At 51.7% G+C, this 16,717-nt stretch overlaps 8 protein-coding genes across 8 annotated transcripts; 6 read left to right on the plus strand and 2 right to left on the minus strand.

The window, feature by feature from the left end:
• Positions 1-60: 60 nt before the first annotated feature.
• Positions 61-2,233, plus strand: JCM6883_004380 (uncharacterized protein; the record flags this gene model as incomplete). The annotated part of the gene is made up of 9 exons (XM_076634654.1): positions 61-323; positions 398-414; positions 472-575; positions 636-796; positions 863-984; positions 1,043-1,084; positions 1,146-1,204; positions 1,261-2,033; positions 2,099-2,233. Coding segments are annotated over 9 exons (1,676 nt in total), but the record flags the coding sequence as incomplete, so codon positions are not given.
• Positions 2,234-2,682: 449 nt separating this feature from the next.
• On the minus strand, positions 2,683-4,800 carry JCM6883_004381 (DUF1996 and WSC domain-containing protein; the record flags this gene model as incomplete). The annotated part of the gene is made up of 10 exons (XM_076634655.1): positions 2,683-2,685; positions 2,758-2,829; positions 2,892-3,171; positions 3,238-3,552; positions 3,615-3,635; positions 3,700-3,799; positions 3,914-4,021; positions 4,079-4,102; positions 4,162-4,242; positions 4,344-4,800. 10 exons carry the CDS (start codon positions 4,798-4,800, stop codon positions 2,683-2,685), a joined length of 1,461 nt encoding a protein of 486 aa, XP_076485333.1.
• A 714-nt stretch (positions 4,801-5,514) lies between these two features.
• Positions 5,515-6,046, plus strand: JCM6883_004382 (Dabb family protein; the record flags this gene model as incomplete). The annotated part of the gene is made up of 4 exons (XM_076634656.1): positions 5,515-5,533; positions 5,620-5,688; positions 5,749-5,931; positions 6,018-6,046. 4 exons carry the CDS (start codon positions 5,515-5,517, stop codon positions 6,044-6,046), a joined length of 300 nt encoding a protein of 99 aa, XP_076485334.1.
• Positions 6,047-6,652: 606 nt separating this feature from the next.
• On the plus strand, positions 6,653-9,483 carry PRM15 (phosphoribomutase PRM15; the record flags this gene model as incomplete). The annotated part of the gene is made up of 15 exons (XM_076634657.1): positions 6,653-6,702; positions 6,766-6,769; positions 6,841-7,182; positions 7,264-7,316; positions 7,384-7,400; positions 7,471-7,484; positions 7,550-7,737; positions 7,803-7,995; positions 8,075-8,141; positions 8,245-8,364; positions 8,442-8,541; positions 8,617-8,728; positions 8,803-8,994; positions 9,061-9,291; positions 9,358-9,483. The coding sequence occupies 15 exons, from the start codon at positions 6,653-6,655 to the stop codon at positions 9,481-9,483; spliced, it is 1,809 nt and encodes a 602-aa protein (XP_076485335.1).
• A 505-nt stretch (positions 9,484-9,988) lies between these two features.
• JCM6883_004384 (uncharacterized protein) lies at positions 9,989-10,769 on the plus strand (the record flags this gene model as incomplete). The annotated part of the gene is made up of 2 exons (XM_076634658.1): positions 9,989-10,142; positions 10,204-10,769. 2 exons carry the CDS (start codon positions 9,989-9,991, stop codon positions 10,767-10,769), a joined length of 720 nt encoding a protein of 239 aa, XP_076485336.1.
• A 475-nt stretch (positions 10,770-11,244) lies between these two features.
• On the plus strand, positions 11,245-13,288 carry VMA13 (H(+)-transporting V1 sector ATPase subunit H; the record flags this gene model as incomplete). Its single annotated transcript, XM_076634659.1, has 11 exons — positions 11,245-11,316; positions 11,441-11,536; positions 11,616-11,718; positions 11,793-11,859; positions 11,922-12,052; positions 12,115-12,247; positions 12,319-12,426; positions 12,486-12,737; positions 12,816-12,941; positions 13,007-13,108; positions 13,168-13,288. 11 exons carry the CDS (start codon positions 11,245-11,247, stop codon positions 13,286-13,288), a joined length of 1,311 nt encoding a protein of 436 aa, XP_076485337.1.
• Positions 13,289-13,520: 232 nt separating this feature from the next.
• JCM6883_004386 (uncharacterized protein) lies at positions 13,521-15,426 on the plus strand (the record flags this gene model as incomplete). Its single annotated transcript, XM_076634660.1, has 5 exons — positions 13,521-13,633; positions 13,706-13,845; positions 13,917-14,431; positions 14,492-14,716; positions 14,779-15,426. The coding sequence occupies 5 exons, from the start codon at positions 13,521-13,523 to the stop codon at positions 15,424-15,426; spliced, it is 1,641 nt and encodes a 546-aa protein (XP_076485338.1).
• Positions 15,427-15,574: 148 nt separating this feature from the next.
• Positions 15,575-16,468, minus strand: JCM6883_004387 (uncharacterized protein; the record flags this gene model as incomplete). Its single annotated transcript, XM_076634661.1, has 4 exons — positions 15,575-15,916; positions 15,983-16,081; positions 16,152-16,294; positions 16,360-16,468. 4 exons carry the CDS (start codon positions 16,466-16,468, stop codon positions 15,575-15,577), a joined length of 693 nt encoding a protein of 230 aa, XP_076485339.1.
• Positions 16,469-16,717: the final 249 nt, after the last annotated feature.

Here is a 16,717-nt window from a genome sequence, read left to right on the forward strand (position 1 = left end):
CGCCTTTTCCTCTCTTCGCTCTCTTGGAGTTTGCTGCAAACTGAGCCGCTCGCCATGTAGTCGGAGAATACCTCGAACCAATTGATCTGCTTCATCTCACTCGCGTCAACAAGTCCCTTCGTCGACTCTTCACTTCGAAACAAGACTCTGCTCGAATCTGGAAAATCGCCTACAGAAACGTCGAGTTCCCGACTCTCACAGCTACCGACTGGGATCTGGTTCGTCTCGCTAGCTTACTACACGATACTCCTCTATGTATCGCGTGCGGCTCCAAGACTGGATCGATCAAATGGGATCTGGCTTGTCGAATGTTCCGACACGAAGTTCGCTTTCTCCCTCGTCCCCCTTATGGTTCTTTGTGCAGCTCGCTGACTTCGTGCCTTCCCTTCGTCTCTAGGGATGCTCTGACAAAATGTACGCTCCACTCTTGAGCCGAGTGGGTACCTCTCGCTGAAACCTCGCTCTTTACAGTTTCTCGACCTCGGCAGAAATCCTCGATCAGATTGCGACTCTTCATCCCGAAACTCTCTCGTGCGTTCTGAGTCGCCGAGTAGGGACAGGTCGCGAGACTCGAAGTGAGTGTTTCGATTCTTGACGTGAGAGTAACGAGACTGAGGACTTTAATTCGCTTGCAGACATGTTTGTCACGTCGCAAATCGAACCCATGAACGACTACCTCTTCCATCTCGACTCAGATATTACTGCCTCTCGAGATCGCAACGTCAGGAAGGCCGCGAGAGAAGCGAGGGATGCATTCGTCGCCGAAAGAAAGAGAATTGTTGATGCTCGATTTGAGGTCAGTCACTCATCGTTGACTGCTGCCACGGCCAGACAGCTGACTTTGTGCGCGCTCTTGGGCTAGGACGAGAAGAAGCTTATGAACTGGTCGACTGGATACGCTGAACGCTCTCGTCAAGCTCAAGCTGCGAGAAAGAGGGTAGAGGCCGAACGGAAACAAGCTAGGATTCAGGAACGCATCAAGGAGTAAGGTTCGCCATATTTATTCTACAGACGCTCTGCTGATACAGAGTCTGCGTGACAGGGTAAAAACCCGTGCCCGATCTCTCGCATGTCATGAGGAAGTGTAAGCAAAGTTCCTTCCGGAAACTTGGATCACCTACACTGATGTTCTCGTCGCTCCGCAGACTAGCTTGGATTGCAAAGCACTCTCTAGTCAGAATCGACAAACCTCTCGACGAGAGCGGTCAGTGGCGCTTTTTCTCTGCCGGAGAACCCCTTGTCTGACCTCTTGGCGTGTAGAGTGGACCGAGATCTCGAGCATCTTGAACGAAAGGGAGGAGGAACGCCAACGCAACCTCGCAATCCGTCAGCTTGCCGCAACTCGAGTAGAACTCGTCACGGGCTACTACTCCTACTTCGAGCAAAGAGAACAAGATACCCATCGATTGAGTTGTCGTTACAGCAAAGAAGATTTCCAGAATTTTGTCGAAGTCAAGAAGTTAGCTGCCGCTCTCGCAGTCATTGGCGACCCTCTTTGGACTGAAGTTCTCCCCTCGATCGAACGAATTCTCGCCAAAAAACGGCTCGCAGTCAAACTCGCATACGCTCGACCTCTCGCAGCAGCTTACTCCGCGGCTGGTCGTCCACTCTCTGCCAATTTCCTCTCAGCTCTCTTCCCTCTCGGTGGTTCGCAAATCGGAGCCTCTGGCTGGAAAGTCAATCTCGACTTCCCCAATATTCTCGTCGACCACTCAACGGCGCTAGAGAATCAGCTCGACGAGCTCTTCTCGCGCTTCACCTCTCAAATCTTCTGCGGTCACATCGAACGTCACCGAGTTGAGTCTTCCCCAGATATCGAAATCGCAAGATCCTCGAATCGACCTCATAACTCCGGGGTCAGCGTATCTCTCGACTGGCTTCGAATCCTGTTCGCCATTCTGGCAGCAACGGGAGTCGAGGATGGATCTCGCGACGAAACGTCGGCGCAACTCGAAGCCCTTGGTCCTTGCTTCCAATGCAGGTTCGGAGGATGTGGCTTTTCAAATGGATTCCGCATGACATTCTCTCGACTTGTAAGCTATGTCTCATGATCGACTCAAATCGACACAAAAGTCTAATTTTTCTCCGCGTGCCCCAGCTCAACCACGTTTCTCAATCCGTCGTTCACTCTCGAGCTTTCAACCCTTACTACGCCGAAAACCCCCATCCTGTTTCCGTTATCGCCTACGTCCCGCGAGCTCCTGTCTCCAACGCCACTCCCACCTCGTCGTAGAGTGTCCTAGCTTTTCAGGTTCGTTCATTTCCGCTCTTCCGATCGATATGGTGACACTGACTCGCTTTGGCTCCCTCAGTCTTTCCCATTCCGATCTAGCTTCTTTTCGTTCTCTCGCCTCTTACTCTCTCAATTGATCGCTCTTCGTCTGCAAAAACGTTGCCGTGCCCCGTCTGTGCTGTTGAATAGTGAGACCGCTCTTTGAAGAGATTGAGCCGCGCTGCGATTTAGGTGTTCGAGAACGATCGCGAGGCGCGAAATGAATTAAACACCCACATCGTGTCGTTTAAGACGACCGGAGAACGTGACAAGAGAAAGGGCTACAGGAGCATCGAAGAAAAAAACGAAAGGGTACGAAGAGTCGACTTGCGACTTGGATTAGTGGTGAGAGGGGTCAAAGTGGTAAGGAGGAATAGTTGCTGAGCCAGCAGCACCTCAGGAGATGGCGGTCACTACTAGAATGGTTTCCGTCCTCTCGTCAGTTTGCTTTTCTGGCAAAGATTTAGGACGTGAAAGAAACTCACGATCAAGGATAAATGAGCGTCTCGCTTGTGTCGACTAGAAGTCGAACGAGTCAAGCGATAGAGAGTCAAAGCCTATCGAGTTGGAGAGGGACTCGTCAGCCTGCACACGACTCGACCGAATCAGGGAAACTCACCGAGGGTCCACCGCAGATTGTTGAGCCGTCGTCGTTGCAAGTCATCGAGCATCGATCGTATCCGATTCGCTTGCTCTGAACGGGCTTTGTGTTGGAGGCGTAACATTCTCCTCCGTATTCGACTCCCGCATAAGCGTAACCTTTCTTCTTCGCAGCGTCGAGACAGGATTTGACGGATTTGAACTTGGGAGACAACGTCGTCGAGAGTAGTCGAGGTCCAACGTCTTCGTAGCAGCCGAAGTACTTGTAGTTGTTGTAAGAAGTGGTGACTTTCGGAGTTCTGCGGGAAGGTTCGAGAGAATTATCAGTCACAAGCGAGGGCCCCGATTGAGAAATGGAGACTTACCCTTTGACGACCTTTGCACCGGGAGGCGCAAATGTACCGTTGTAGATGGTGACAGGGGAGAAGAGAGAAGGAGTCTTGAGATTCGGACAAGTCGAGCTGCTCAACTTGGCTTCTTTCGTTGTCTTCGTGACGGGATTGCAACCCGGGAGCTTCTTGACGTTCCCGAGAACCACCTCGTTGACATCGGGAGTCTTGCGACAATAACCATCTTTCGCTCGGTCGTAAAGTTCGAGCATCTTACATTCTTCGATGTTTCCGGAAGTCGGACTGTCACAAGTATCGATCGCTTTTTGGAGGATTGGAACGTCCCAGCCGCTTCATACCGCGTTTAGGTCAGCTCAGACCATTCCGATGTGAACGAACTTGAAGAAACTCACTTGAGGAAGTCACCGTGGTATCTATCCGTCGTTATGCAGTGGGTTAGCGAGAAACAACGAGAAGCAGCGAAGGAGGTTCACTAACCCGTAACCGGTGGGATCTCCTTGCGCGAGCACGAAAGGTGACTTGGGATTCTTCGCCTTGGACCAATCGTTCTTGAACCTATCGACGTCGTAGAATACCTCTGGAAATCCGAGATACGATTCAGTCACGAGCACGAGTGAGGAGAGAACGAATGTAGTTCCGATACGGGTCCGAACGCTTCGGCTTCGAGCTCGACCGGTGGTGGGAAACTTACCGAAGAAAATCGTGACGAGACGCTTCGGATGAGATTTAGGACACGGTCCAGATTCTCCTTGCGAGTAAGCAACGTGAGATTGATCCGGCTTGTACATGTTCTTGCCGTCTGCGATTCGAGATATGTGAGCTACGTAACTGATTGCGGGAGAATGAAAAGTCTCACCCCAGCAACTAGGAAAACGCATTTCTGCGATTTCGAGGGTGAGTCAGTTGCTGTAACGATCCAATATGAAGGATGGAGCTCACCTCCTCGAAGACCGTCTGGGCAGTTCACCTTCGGAAGCCAAGGGTTCCTCGTCGGGGACTGAGAACCGAGGCAGTTCCACCCTGTTTGAAACCACCACGAGGTATCAGTTTCTCACTCGCTCCATCAGTCTCACATTCCATCAGTTTCTCACTCGCCCCATGAGCTCGATGCGACTACTTACCGATAGCTTTGTCAACCTCATTCTTCTCGTTGAACGTCCTTCGGAACGGATCCCCCCCGAGCATCTTGAAGTCGGGCGGAAAGGCAAGGACTTTCGATTGATCGCTCTCGTGAGCTCGTGGCAGATAATAGACGAGACTCGAGCCTCCATCTTTGTGTGGTACGCTGGTGAAAGTTCCGTTGGCCCATTCGATGTAGAGTTGAGGGGACCAATATGCGGACAAGTCTTGCTTCGCGCGACAGCTTGAGCACTCCGATTGACGTAGCGTCTTGTAGTCAGCGCTCAAGCCGAAGTTGCTACCGCCGTTCACAGTATGAGTGTGACCAGCGATTTTATTAGGCGAAATGATCGGATCGGCGCGTTCTTGAATGAGGGGATTGTCGCACGGGAGTTTGAAGAAAGCGAGAGCAGGCGTCGTCGAGAGAACCGCGAGGGATAGAAGAGTCGGTAGAAGCATGGTGAGGAAGGGAGAGTAGGGAGAAAACGAGGGGGGAAAAGGGGTCAATCGAACCTGGTCGCAGGGAAGCGAGTAGGGAGAATGAGCGTAGAGGAGAGCGACGGACGAATCGAATCTGGTGACAGGAGCGTCGACGGGAAAGAGGGAGGAAGCGAACCAGCGATAAGGGAGGGAAAGACGAGAGGAGGAAAGGGAAGAAAGAGAGGGTGCCGGAGCAGTCGGTTGCATCAATTGAATCGCACGATCGAGAGGGTCAGAGCAGCTCGAAGGGTATCTGAACGGGTCTGTGCCTGCGGAAGCTCCTCGAGAGGGTCGTGAGCCTGAATTAACGGAGGAAACGAAGGAGGTTCGATGAAATGGAGAGCTGAGTCAGCGAGTCGCCTTGGCCGGGTCTCTGTCTACCTCAGGGCTCCCAGTCCTGTGAATGACCATCCACGAGTCGGTAAGTCGGCGGCGAATGAGGAGGCGGTTGAAGAGGAGTGAACGGAATTCGGCGGAGGTAAGGGATGAGAACGAGCGATAAGGATGGCTTCGGGTCTTCGGCTGGGGCCGTACGTCGTATCGGGCAGTCAGGCTGCCTGCAGGCCGAGCGGGATGGCCGCGAAAGTGAAGTTGTGCGGCTAATCAATTCCCGCGACACAGAGTCAGCGAACTTTGTACTCTGCTGCTCTGTTCTGATCCACTTCCTCGACCACCACACCCTTACTATTCAGCATGGTCCTACATCACATCGGTGAGTCCTGCTTCCTCCTCCTTTCGAGCTCTTTCCCCACTTCTCCCGACTCTGATTGCTCGAGGCTGACTCCTCGCTTACTGTAGTCCTATTCAAGCTCAAGAAAGAGATGACTAAAGAGCAGCGGGAAGAGTTCATCAAGGTCTGCCAAGAAGGTCAGTTAGTCCGGCAGTTCCCTACGAGTTCCTCAGTTGACCCAATTTTCGCTCGTTCAGGACTCTCCAAGATCCCTTACGGAACCTCTGAAGTATCAGGACCTCCCGTGTTTACCGAGCGAGCCGGTGGATACGATTACGGACTCTACCGAGCTTTAAAAGACGTCGATGAATTCCAAAAGTACCGAGCTTGCGATGAGCACATGGCTTTGATCAATGGTCCCGTCAAGGAGGGTGTTGCAGGTACGTCCCATCTCGTCTCGCCTCGGACTAGCGCTCGAAGAAAGGAGCGCGAGACAAAGTTAACGATTGAGTCCTCGTGAGAACAGAGATGGTCTCGTTCCAGATTCAAGGATGACTCCCAGCAAACCTATAGATCCGCATCAGCGCATAAAGATCTATGGGAGAACCTGGGCTGCCCGAAGCACAATTGCATTGACCGAAAGTCCGCAACGCAGAAATGTAAAATATCTCAAATCCGTTTACCTCGTTGGTTCTTCATCTGAGCGATCAGACTCGTCGGTGCAGTAGGGACGATTGGAGCAGAGCTCACCAGTGATTAGCATGGATCAGAAACTCACAGAGAGACGCCGACCTCTGCGATAGAGCTAGCTCAGAAGAACCAATTGCGACTCGGAGACTGCCCTCCTGACTGCCGATTGCACAGAGTTCTCGGTGCTCGACGGAGCAGCGCAAGGAGCTGTCTTGCTTGTTATCGCTCTGCTGATACTGCGTTGTGTGAAGGGAGAGCGTGAGACAAGCGTGAGGAAGGAGGGAGAGCGGGTGCCGACAGAGAGGAAGTTGGACTGATCAAGGGAGCCGCTTGGCCCTATCGAGAAGTCTTGCGATCGATGGATTGTGACGTATCGATTACCGAGTGTGGTGAAGAGGGCAAAGAGTCCGCACGTCGGAGTTTGATCTTTACTTCCACCTCTTCACCCGAACAGGACTTAAACCACGCCGGATGGACGCTCAAGCAATTAATACAGCAGTGAAGGAATGGTTGAGGCTAGAGTGAGTCCTCCCAGCTTCTTCTAGCCGGAACCCGCAAACTGATCCGATCCGATGATTCAACAGCCGAGTTTGTTGCTCCAGCTTCTCTCTGATAAGCCGGAGACTTGTAACGAGCTGACCGAGATATATACTGAGCAGAATCCGACCACTCGCGCTGAAGTAGAGCAACTCGTGGCCACTAACAACGATGAAGAACTCAAATCTCGCTTCGGAACTCGTATCGCTTTCGGAACAGCAGGACTTCGAGGACCTATGCAAGCAGGAACATCTTCCATGAATGACCTTACGATCTTACAAGCTTCGACTGGACTGGAGAAGTATGCGAGAGAAACGATTCCCGGAGCGAAAGAACGAGGATTCGTCGTTGGACATGATCATAGGCACAACAGCGAGAGGTTCGCAAAGTTGACCGCGGGAGTGTTCAGGAGGAATGGCTGGAAAGTGTACGAGTTCGATGGCTTGGTCCACACTCCGATGGTGGTGCGTGTTTCTTTCGCTCGTTTCTCCTAATTCATGCCCGACTGACTAGCGCTCGTCTGTGCGCTTCTGAGCGACTTGTAGCCTTTCGCAACGAAACAACTGAATGCTGCTGTGGGAGTCATGATCACTGCGAGGTGAGATCTGTTCGCTCCCGTGCATCTGAGCATTCTTTTGTTTACACTCTGTTTTCTCCTTGCTCAGTCATAATCCGGCGAAAGGTAAATCTTCTTACCTTCTCGTTATTCTATACCGCTTCAGTGAGCTGACTGCGCTCTGTCGAACTAACAGATAATGGTTACAAGGTAAAGTTCGCCCGCTCGAACTCAGAACTCTGCTGCCATTGCTTATCTCGTGCTCCATGATGCAGGTCTACTGGTCAAACGCGGTTCAAATCATTCCTCCTCACGATCACGGTATCGCCTCGGCTATTCTCGAATCCCTCGAAATTCTCGCAGAAGCTTGGGAAATTGACGGAACCGAGAGCAAATGGGACGGTACGCAAGCGATGATCAGCAAGTACATTGCTATGACCGAGAAGCTGGCGACGAGGAAGGAGTACGTCCCTGCTGCGTCCTGCCCTTGAGATCTCAGAATGCCAAATCGCTTTCGTCTCGAAACAGGATCAATGCGAAAACCCCTTTACGCTTCACCTATACCGCCATGCACGGTGTCGGCCTTCCTTTCGCACAAGCTGCATTCGAGTCTTTCGGTTTCTCAAGCGAACAGTTCAGTGTCGTTGAGGAACAATCTCGAGTTCCTGATCCGGACTTCTCGACAGTCAAGTTCCCTAACCCGGAGGAGAAAGGAGCTCTCGTGAGTCATTCCATATCGCTTGAATCCTGTATCGGGCTCTTGCATTGGAGGAAGTGGCTGACGATTCGAGCACGAGCAGGATCTAGCGATTCGGCATGCTGAAAAGGTCGGATCTACGATTGTCCTCGCGAATGATCCTGATGCAGGTCAGTCGAAACTCCATCCCCTGTATGTCCTGAGTCATCACAAGCTGACTCGAACTCGTGCATCGGCTACACTCCTGCCTTCGACTCGATGCGCCGACGATAGATCGATTCTGTGCCGCTGAGCAAGTCGATGGCAAATGGAACGTATTCACAGGTGATCAGATCGGAAGTCTGCTTGGATACGCCGCTCTCATGCGCTACAAAGCGAGTGGATTGCCCATCGGTGAGTGGACCCTCGTCGTTCTTCCTAATCCGCTCAGCTCATTGACAAACAACTCGCCAAAACTTTCGATCGGCTAGACAAGCTCGGCATGTGCGCGTCGACCGTATCCTCAAAGATGCTCCGCTCAATGGCGGAGAAAGAAGGTTTTGTTTTCCGAGAAACTTTGACTGGATTCAAGTGAGTTTCTCGTTACAGCAGATCTGTTTGTGATGGAGTGATCCAGTTCTGCGACTGACTTGAGCGTTTTGTCAGGTGGATTGGGAACGAGATGATCAAGCTGCAGCAAGAGGGCTACAACCCGTCGTTCGCCTACGAAGAGGCTATCGGTTTCATGAACGGCACCGAGATTCGTGACAAAGATGGAGTGGGTCGATACCAGAGAGCTCCCCTCTCTCGCAGTGCGTCAGCCTGACTGACAATGCTCGGTTGCGATTTCAGGTTACCGCTCTCGCTATCTTTGCGGAAATGGCGGCTGTTCTTTCATCAGAAGGGAAAACGCTCTCGCGACAACTCGACGATCTCTACCAGCAATACGGATTCCACGCGACGTCAAACAGCTACTTCATCTGTCGTGATCCTCGCAAAACTGATCGAATCTTTTCGCAACTTCGTTTCGGTTCTCCTGACGTTGTGAGTCGCTCTGTCGATTATTTGCTCGAACTCAAGCTCAGCATCGCTATTTTCGGTTCTCGATAGGATTCTTCGACGGCATCAAGCTCTCTACTCAAACTTCCCAAGAGCTTAGCTTCGTATCCTCTCACTTCTATCCGAGATCTCACAATCGGCTACGACTCTTCATCACCTGCTCCCGATCATTTGCCGACTCTCCCTGTCGACAAATCTTCTCATATGATTAGCTTCGAGGTAGGAGGAGACGATGGAGTCAGCGTGGTTGGAACTGTTCGCACGAGCGGGACTGAGCCGAAAGTAAGTTTTCACAGACTCTCGCACCTTTAGCCAGCATCGAGCTAAGCAGTTTGTCCTCCATCGCAGATCAAGTTCTACCTCGAAGCGAAAGGTTCAGATCGACCTGCGGTACTCCGAAAGCTGCAAGAGGTGAGAGAAGCGGTCGGAAATGAATGGCTTCGATGGAGCGAGAACGAATTGGAGAAAGCTTAACGAAATGCAATGAGCTCGTGCCTTACTTCGGTTTCTCGTCCCAGAGTTTTGTCGGTGAGACTGCTCTATGATGCTACGATTCGCATCCGTTGTCTCTCGTGTGCATCGAATCCACAGATAAGGGAGAGTCTGAGCACTGCATCAGCGAACTGGGAACTCGATTCTAATCCCGACTGTCAATTCCTCTCCTGACTGAGACTCTCTCTTTCCCGCGTCGTCCTTTCTCCTCATTATCAGAGCTCATTCCACTGAGACACGTCGAGGAATGCTACATCAAGAAGGAGACATTTCGTCTCAAACCGAGAAAAAGCTGTCTCGAGCGCATTCTGTCCCCGGGAAAGGTGTCTCTTCGTTCCTGTTCTCATCTTGACATTCACACACAAAGCTGTGTACTATCCTGCTTTGTTCTCGCGCTCAATGACGCTCGGAAGACTGTGAATTCAGCTTGCTTTGGCGCGAATAGCACTTCTTCTTCCGTTTCACCCCCTCACCGTTGTCGACAAGAATGCCTCTGTTCAAGCGGAACAGTATCACAACATCTTCCGTCGAAGAAGCTGGGACGAGAGAACCATCAAAGCTAAAGAAAACGAAGAATCCCAGTCGAAGCAGCACAGGAGGAGGCTGGTTTAGGAGGAAGGGTTCAATGGATAGCGAGAACTGTGAGCACATTTTGCTCTGATCATCGATATGATGTGCGAGCTGACTCGCTTGGTTCCACAGTGAGTGCTGAACGTCGAGGTTCGACAGATTCAAATTCTTCCTTCGCGTCAACTTCGAGCTCAAACTCCTCAATGACCCTCTTCGACTCTCCTCGTACATCGATCTCGTCCTCCCCTCCTTCTCTACACCGTCTCGCAACTTCGAGCACCCCATCACTCCAAATCACTCCTCCAACTCCTCAGCTCAACCCGACCCTTTCTCCGTTCTACGATGATCCTCCCCTCGACGACAACCGGAGCGCAGTCTGGCCCTTCTCTTCCTCTGCAACAACTTCGTCCTCATCTTCCTCTTACACGTCTTCCGTATTCTCCCTCTCTTCAGCTTCCCTGCATTCTCACGATCGAAATGACCACTCGCCATCGAATCAAGACTCGTCCCCCTCGCTTTTCCTCTCGTACCTACTCAAGTACTCGTTCCCGCAAGTTCCACCGAGGTCGGGATCGACGTCGGAATTGATGGGAGTCCGGCAGTTGTCGGAAGCGAGGGTGAATGTTGAGGACAGAAGAGGGGAGGAGGAACCGAGGAGATTGATCGATTATTACTTGGACTCGTCGTTACGAGCTTGAAGGAGAGTTGGCAACTATAATGAGGATATTCAGGGTCAGGTGAGGTGAGGGAGAAGAAGAAAAGAGCAGGATCCGAGCAGAATCCTCCAATGAACGTAGAGTTGTCGTCGGTGAACGAGGTGGGTTACCGGATTCGTATGTTGTATTCTCGTAGGTCCTACTTAGGCTTGTATATTTCGATAGATGGTCGTTCACTCGAACGCCGGGTCCGCTTTAGCATGCGAGAATGAAGCCTCAGGCGACCGCGATTGCAGCAGCTTAGCGTTCTCCTGTATGCCAATGATCCCCAGCGAGGTAGAGAGTCCAGATACGACGAGGTCGAGTGAATGGTAGAGGGGCAGGAAGCACGAGTCCCTCTTTCAAGTCAACATCCACCTCGACCATCTCAGAACACCTCATTCGACTAAGAGAACAGCACTTTATACGCTCTAGTACAGTCAAGAACGATCAGTGAAATCTCTAGCCTTGACAGACGATGTCTCTAGTCCTCAACTCGTATTTGTCCGACAAGTCGCTCAAGATCAGGTCAAAGGCGATCCCTTGGGATGTAAGTTGTACCTTCCAGTTCGATCTATAGCTGGTAGCATCCGTAGCTAACCTCTCCTCATTCCTCTCGTCTGTTCATCTCGTCATCGTTTCCCTCCCCCACTTGTCGCTTTCCTCTGCAACAGGGCTATCAACGAGCGGGACTACTATCAGCTGAAGATGTTGGTTTGATTCAAAGGGTCGTAGGAAGTAAGGACAAGGCGGAACCAATCCTCGACGCGGTACGTTCAAACTCCCCTCTCTCATCTTGGCTCCTCCTCCTCAGCAGGCTCTGACAGACCGACATTCGCGACTACACAGGAGGGAGAAACGTACGCAGCTCTGTACATCCGGTTGTTGAACAAGTTGTCGAGGAACGATACTTTGCAGTTTATTCTCGTTCTTTTGGGAGATTTCATCGCAGGTCAGTCTCCTCCTACTCTGCCCTTTTGCCGCTCAAACGATTCGTCGTCTGACTCAGTTGAGCGTCCACTGTAGATCGCGAAGACCGTATCCCACTATTCTTGTCGCCGAGTTCCGATTCACCTTACCCTCTTCTTCTCAAGTGAGCATCTCTTGCGCTCCCCTGCTCCTCCGACATAACACTGACATCGTCGACTCGCTCAGACTTCTCGACTCGCAAGATGATTTCGTACGACTCAAAGCCGCCGTGATCGCTTCAGTTTTGCTTTCCTACGACAAAGATCCTCAAGATGAAGTCGTGACGAAGCTCCTCACCCACCTTTCCCATCTCATCAGTACGCTGGACTCTCATGATCAGCTCCGATGTGTCGCTAATCTTGTGTGTTCATGCGGACAGGACTACCGAATGAACCGGAAAGTCAAGATGTCGGAGTTCAGTGTCTCGAATCAGTTTTGAGGGTACAGAAGGCGAGAACAGTCGCATGGGAGACGGAGAATGGTGATTCAAAAGTACCGAAAGTGATCGAAGGGTGAGTCGAAGTTGAATCGCATTACTTTAGCCGCCTCGGTGAGGAGGCTGACCACACCTTCGCCCTCACAGACTCGTTCAACTACTCAAGAGCAACCCTTCGCCTCAGATGCAGTACCAACTCGGTTTCTGCTTCTGGCTTCTCTCGTTCGATACCCCGGTCGCAGAAAACATCAACTCGTGAGTCGCTCTGCAAGCAGCATTCATATCCCATAAGCTCACGCAGATCACTCTTTTAGGAAATACAACCTCATCCCCCTACTTCTCGATCTCGCACGATCAGCGATCAAGGAAAAGATCCTCCGAATCGTTCTCTCGACTTATCGCAATTTGATCATCAAAGCTCCTAAACAAACTCTCCCAGCTCTTCTCATCGCGAAAGTGTTACCGTTCGTCAAGACTCTGCAAGGTCGAAAGTTTGGAGACGAAGAGATTAAGGAGGACGTGGATTTCTTGGTTGAGGAATTGACGAAGAGTTTCGAAGGTCTAACGTAAGCTCTCCTTCACCTTCTCGTTTGTCGCAGTACTTCGACAAGTGAGAGACTTACGAATCGTGAGGCCGTCGACAGAACTTACGACGAATACAAATCGGAGTTAGCAACGGGTCATCTAACTTGGTCTCCTCCTCACAAGAACGACGATTTCTGGCGGGACAATGCATCGAAACTGACGGAACGGGATCGAGAACAACTTAAGTTAGTCTTTACCTCATCGTGCGCTTCGATTTCTCGAACTGACGAAAGCTCTTGAATTCGATTAGGACACTCGTCAAGTTGTTGATTTCCTCACAAGAACCTCTCACTCTCGCTGTAGCTGCAAATGATATCGCTCAATTCGTCAAGTTCCACGACAATGGAAAGAAGTGCGTCCACCTTTCCGTTTGTCTGACCCGAACCTGACTTTCTTTCGCTTCCTTTCTAGAGCGATTGAGGACCTCGGAGCGAAAGCACGAGTGATGGAGCTCATGGCTCACGGCGATCCAGACGTCAAGTATCAAAGTTTGGTCGCGACTCAACGATTAATGTCGCACGCTTGGCAATAGATTTTCCCCTCTCTCACGCTCACCTTATCCTCTTCCGTTCGTACCATTCGTTTTGCGCTCATGATGTTCTGTATCCCTTTCTCCGTTTGTCTCTCTCATCCACAGTTGCAATTTTCTTGGTTTTCCACTTTGCTCGCGGGACATCACTTTTTCGCTGCGCAGCTCACTTTCCCATTTTTCCGATTCTCTTTCTCTCTGTTTTGCTGACATTCTCCAACAATCTCGCTGAACGATGTCGACTGATCCTTTCGCAACGATCCGCACCAACTTCACCGGTCGACTCGACGATACTCCTCCCGTTTCTTTCTCGATTCAAGCTGCGATTCTAATCGTCTTTTCCTCAGCGTGCGTCCCTTCCTTCCTACCTGTCTATCGCTTGGTGACGAGTCACTGACGCCCTCGATTCGTCCGCGCCAGGATCGCATGCTTGAGTTTCACTTCTATCGTCGTTCGACTCTTCAAGAAAACTGGAAGGTTTTGGACGGTCGCGCAGAATGGAATCTTTCACTTCAATGCATCGATGGTAGTACAGCTGCTTTCGGGGATCTACGCCGTCTGTGAGTGAAAGAAGTTTCGAATGGGAAACTCGCGGAACGAGCACTGACTTTGCTCTAAACGATCTCGACAGTTCAAGTTGTCTCGCTCGCTGGATACCTCACGAAACAATACTCGAAAGTCTCTCATCTTACCCTCCAACTTCTCTCGCCTCTCATCCTCTACTTCTCTCTCCTCGTCATCCTTCACTCTCTCGTCCTCGAGCTCTCCCACAATTCTCTCCTTCGTCCGTTCCCCGGGCCTCCTTCTTCTCTGACCGATGTATGGGAGCTCTCGCACACTCTCAAACTTCGTCAAGAACGTCGTCGTTCGCTCAAGATCAACGTCGTCTCGCTTCTCGCGATTCTCGTTCTCATGATCGCTCCCTTCACCTCGACTCTCGCTTTCATCAACGATTGGAAGAATCTCAAATCGATCATCGAGGAGGCGGTCGTTTGGGCCAAATCGATTGAAGCGGCGCACTCCCCGTTGAGTTCAATCAGATTCGGGGAATTGAACGCTAGAATGGTCGATTCCGAGCGAGAACTCGTTACGACGGCGAGACTCTGGGGTGGATTCTGGTTGGCGATGCTCACCATCTGTCTCGCGGTGAGTCACTCCTTCACTTTTAGCTCGATGAGTAGAATGAGCTCATGATTGATTTTTCAGATCTACCTTCCAGCTTTCGCGTACGTGACCTCGACACTTCGTTCACGCCGCCGAGCTATTCGACGCGCTCTCGCTCGTTTGGGCAACTCGAACGGTCAAACCGATACGATCACGATCGACGACGACGGTGCCTCGAAAGCTGGAACCGAAAGTACGACTCTCGCGGAGGAGAAACGACAAGACATCAAAGAGAGGTTGCTCAGGACTGACAGGAAGATCAAACAAGTGAGCACCTTTCTCTCACCGTGTGTTTCCCATTGACTCGATTGACCAAAACTCGTCTCTAGACTCACCTGCGATTCTTTCTCACGGTTCCTGTCGTCTTGAGCAACTTCGTTCTGCTCGCCTGGGTTCTCAAGCACTTCTTCCCCGACTCTGCGAGCCTCTTCACTCTTACCCTCTGGTCAGCCTGGTCCTTCTCTCCTCTTGCGCTTCTCTCTTCGCTTCTCTTCGCCTTCCACACCCTGTTCGCCCGTCTTCCGGTCCTCCGCCCTACGTCGACGTTCAAGATCGCGAAGTCTCCTCCTCGCTATCGTTCTCACTGTCGAGGAGGCGACTCGAGCTCTCAACTTGGATTGACCTCCAATTTCGACACTCGCTCGATCGCCTCTTCGACCTACACGGCCCACCCTCCCTCGTCCTTCCACTCTCGCGGCACCTCGTTCTCGAACGCGAATCTCCCGTCGTACGATCCAATTTCGACTTATCGTGCGCAAACTTCTTACCCTCCTCTTCAAACTGCTCGAATCCCTTCGTCGAGTCTCCCGCTCGCGAAGAAGACATCGAACACTACACTTGCGAGGAAAGCGGTACCTGCGCAAGAGGGAGAAGTGGAGACGATTCATCAAGGAGAGGGACAAAAGAAGGAGGAGGACGACGATGACGAGGCGCAGTCGTCTCAACACGGATCGCTCTGGAAGGAGGAGCTCAAGTAGAGCATACGTCACAGGGACTGAGTCACTCAGGGATGGGTCTAGCTTGCATGTACAAAGGCAACCTTTCTTGTTTCAATGTCTGTAAATGTCAAACGTCTCGGTTCTGAAACGATCTCCGTGCCTCCCTTTTCCCTCCATGCTTCGCTTACTACCTCAATGAGCTCATACGACTGTCATAAGTTGGGAGCTCGCCTCCCGATGATTCCTCGCTGCTAACCGTTTGTACCTTCGAGTATCGTTTCTCACTCCTGCGACCTCGCCTCCTCCTCCCTGCCGGTCTCGCGAGCTCGGCTGCGACTGACGCAGGATCGCGTGACATGTCGGAGGACCCTCGCCTATCGATCTTAGCTTGATGACGAATGAATGCTTTCTCTTCGTTGTCTGAGCTCGAGTCCCCAGGCTGTTCTCGAAGTTGACGTCGGTAGGCGTAGAGCTCGTAGGTGAACCATAAGAGCGGAGACAGGATGAATCCTGCGCAGGCTATGATGACCTAGGTTGGGAAAGACACAGTGTCAGAGCTTTGACGGCGAAACGCCCAGCCTTGAGGACGACGCACCGTTCCCGCTGCAAGAATTTTGCCCTCCGCTTCCATGCGACCTTGCGTAGCGACTACGGCTGCCCACAGAGTCATCGCGATGGCAAAACCTGACCAACACTGCGTGAAAGAACGAACCCGAAAAGGTCAGCTTGACCCACCCAGCACCATCGGAACGAAAGTGACTAACGAGACATAGCCAGAAGATGGCACTGAGTAACTGTACATTCTTCGTACATCGTCCTATCAAGCCCACGACCGTAAGGACCACTGCTCCGACGAGAGTGATTGTCGAAATGAGCGAGAGGGATTGATGTTCTTGCTCGGAATAGTCTGCAAGTCGAGTTCGAGCCTCTTGGTCAGTCAGAGAGGGCGCAAGAAGCTGGAAGAGGACTCACGGAAGCAAATTTTGACCAAACCGTAGAAAGCGAAAGGAACGAAAAAGATGAGGGTGCAGATACCTGCTCCTATGATCGCTTGCGACGGCCTAGCACAACAACACGACATTGCTGCAGCTCGACGGGAAAGGGAGGAGGAAAGAAAGAGAGGAGGGTCGAGAACGAGAGTCTGAGCTCAAAGAAGAACCGAGCGCGCTCGGTCTTGCTTCTCCGATCAGACTCCGCGGTACATCGTCGACAGCTTCTCCCGTTTGTCTCCCGCTCTGTAGCCTACAGTAGGAGAACTCACATGCAGCGTACAGACCTCGTAAGCTTTGACTGAGTCGATTTCAGTCTCGTCGGAAATCGCTTTGCGTTT

Source organism: Sporobolomyces salmoneus (assembly GCF_050403485.1).
Source record: "Sporobolomyces salmoneus JCM6883 DNA, S_salmoneus_JCM6883_v1_ctg67, whole genome shotgun sequence".
NCBI classification, from domain to species: Eukaryota; Fungi; Basidiomycota; class Microbotryomycetes; order Sporidiobolales; family Sporidiobolaceae; genus Sporobolomyces; species Sporobolomyces salmoneus.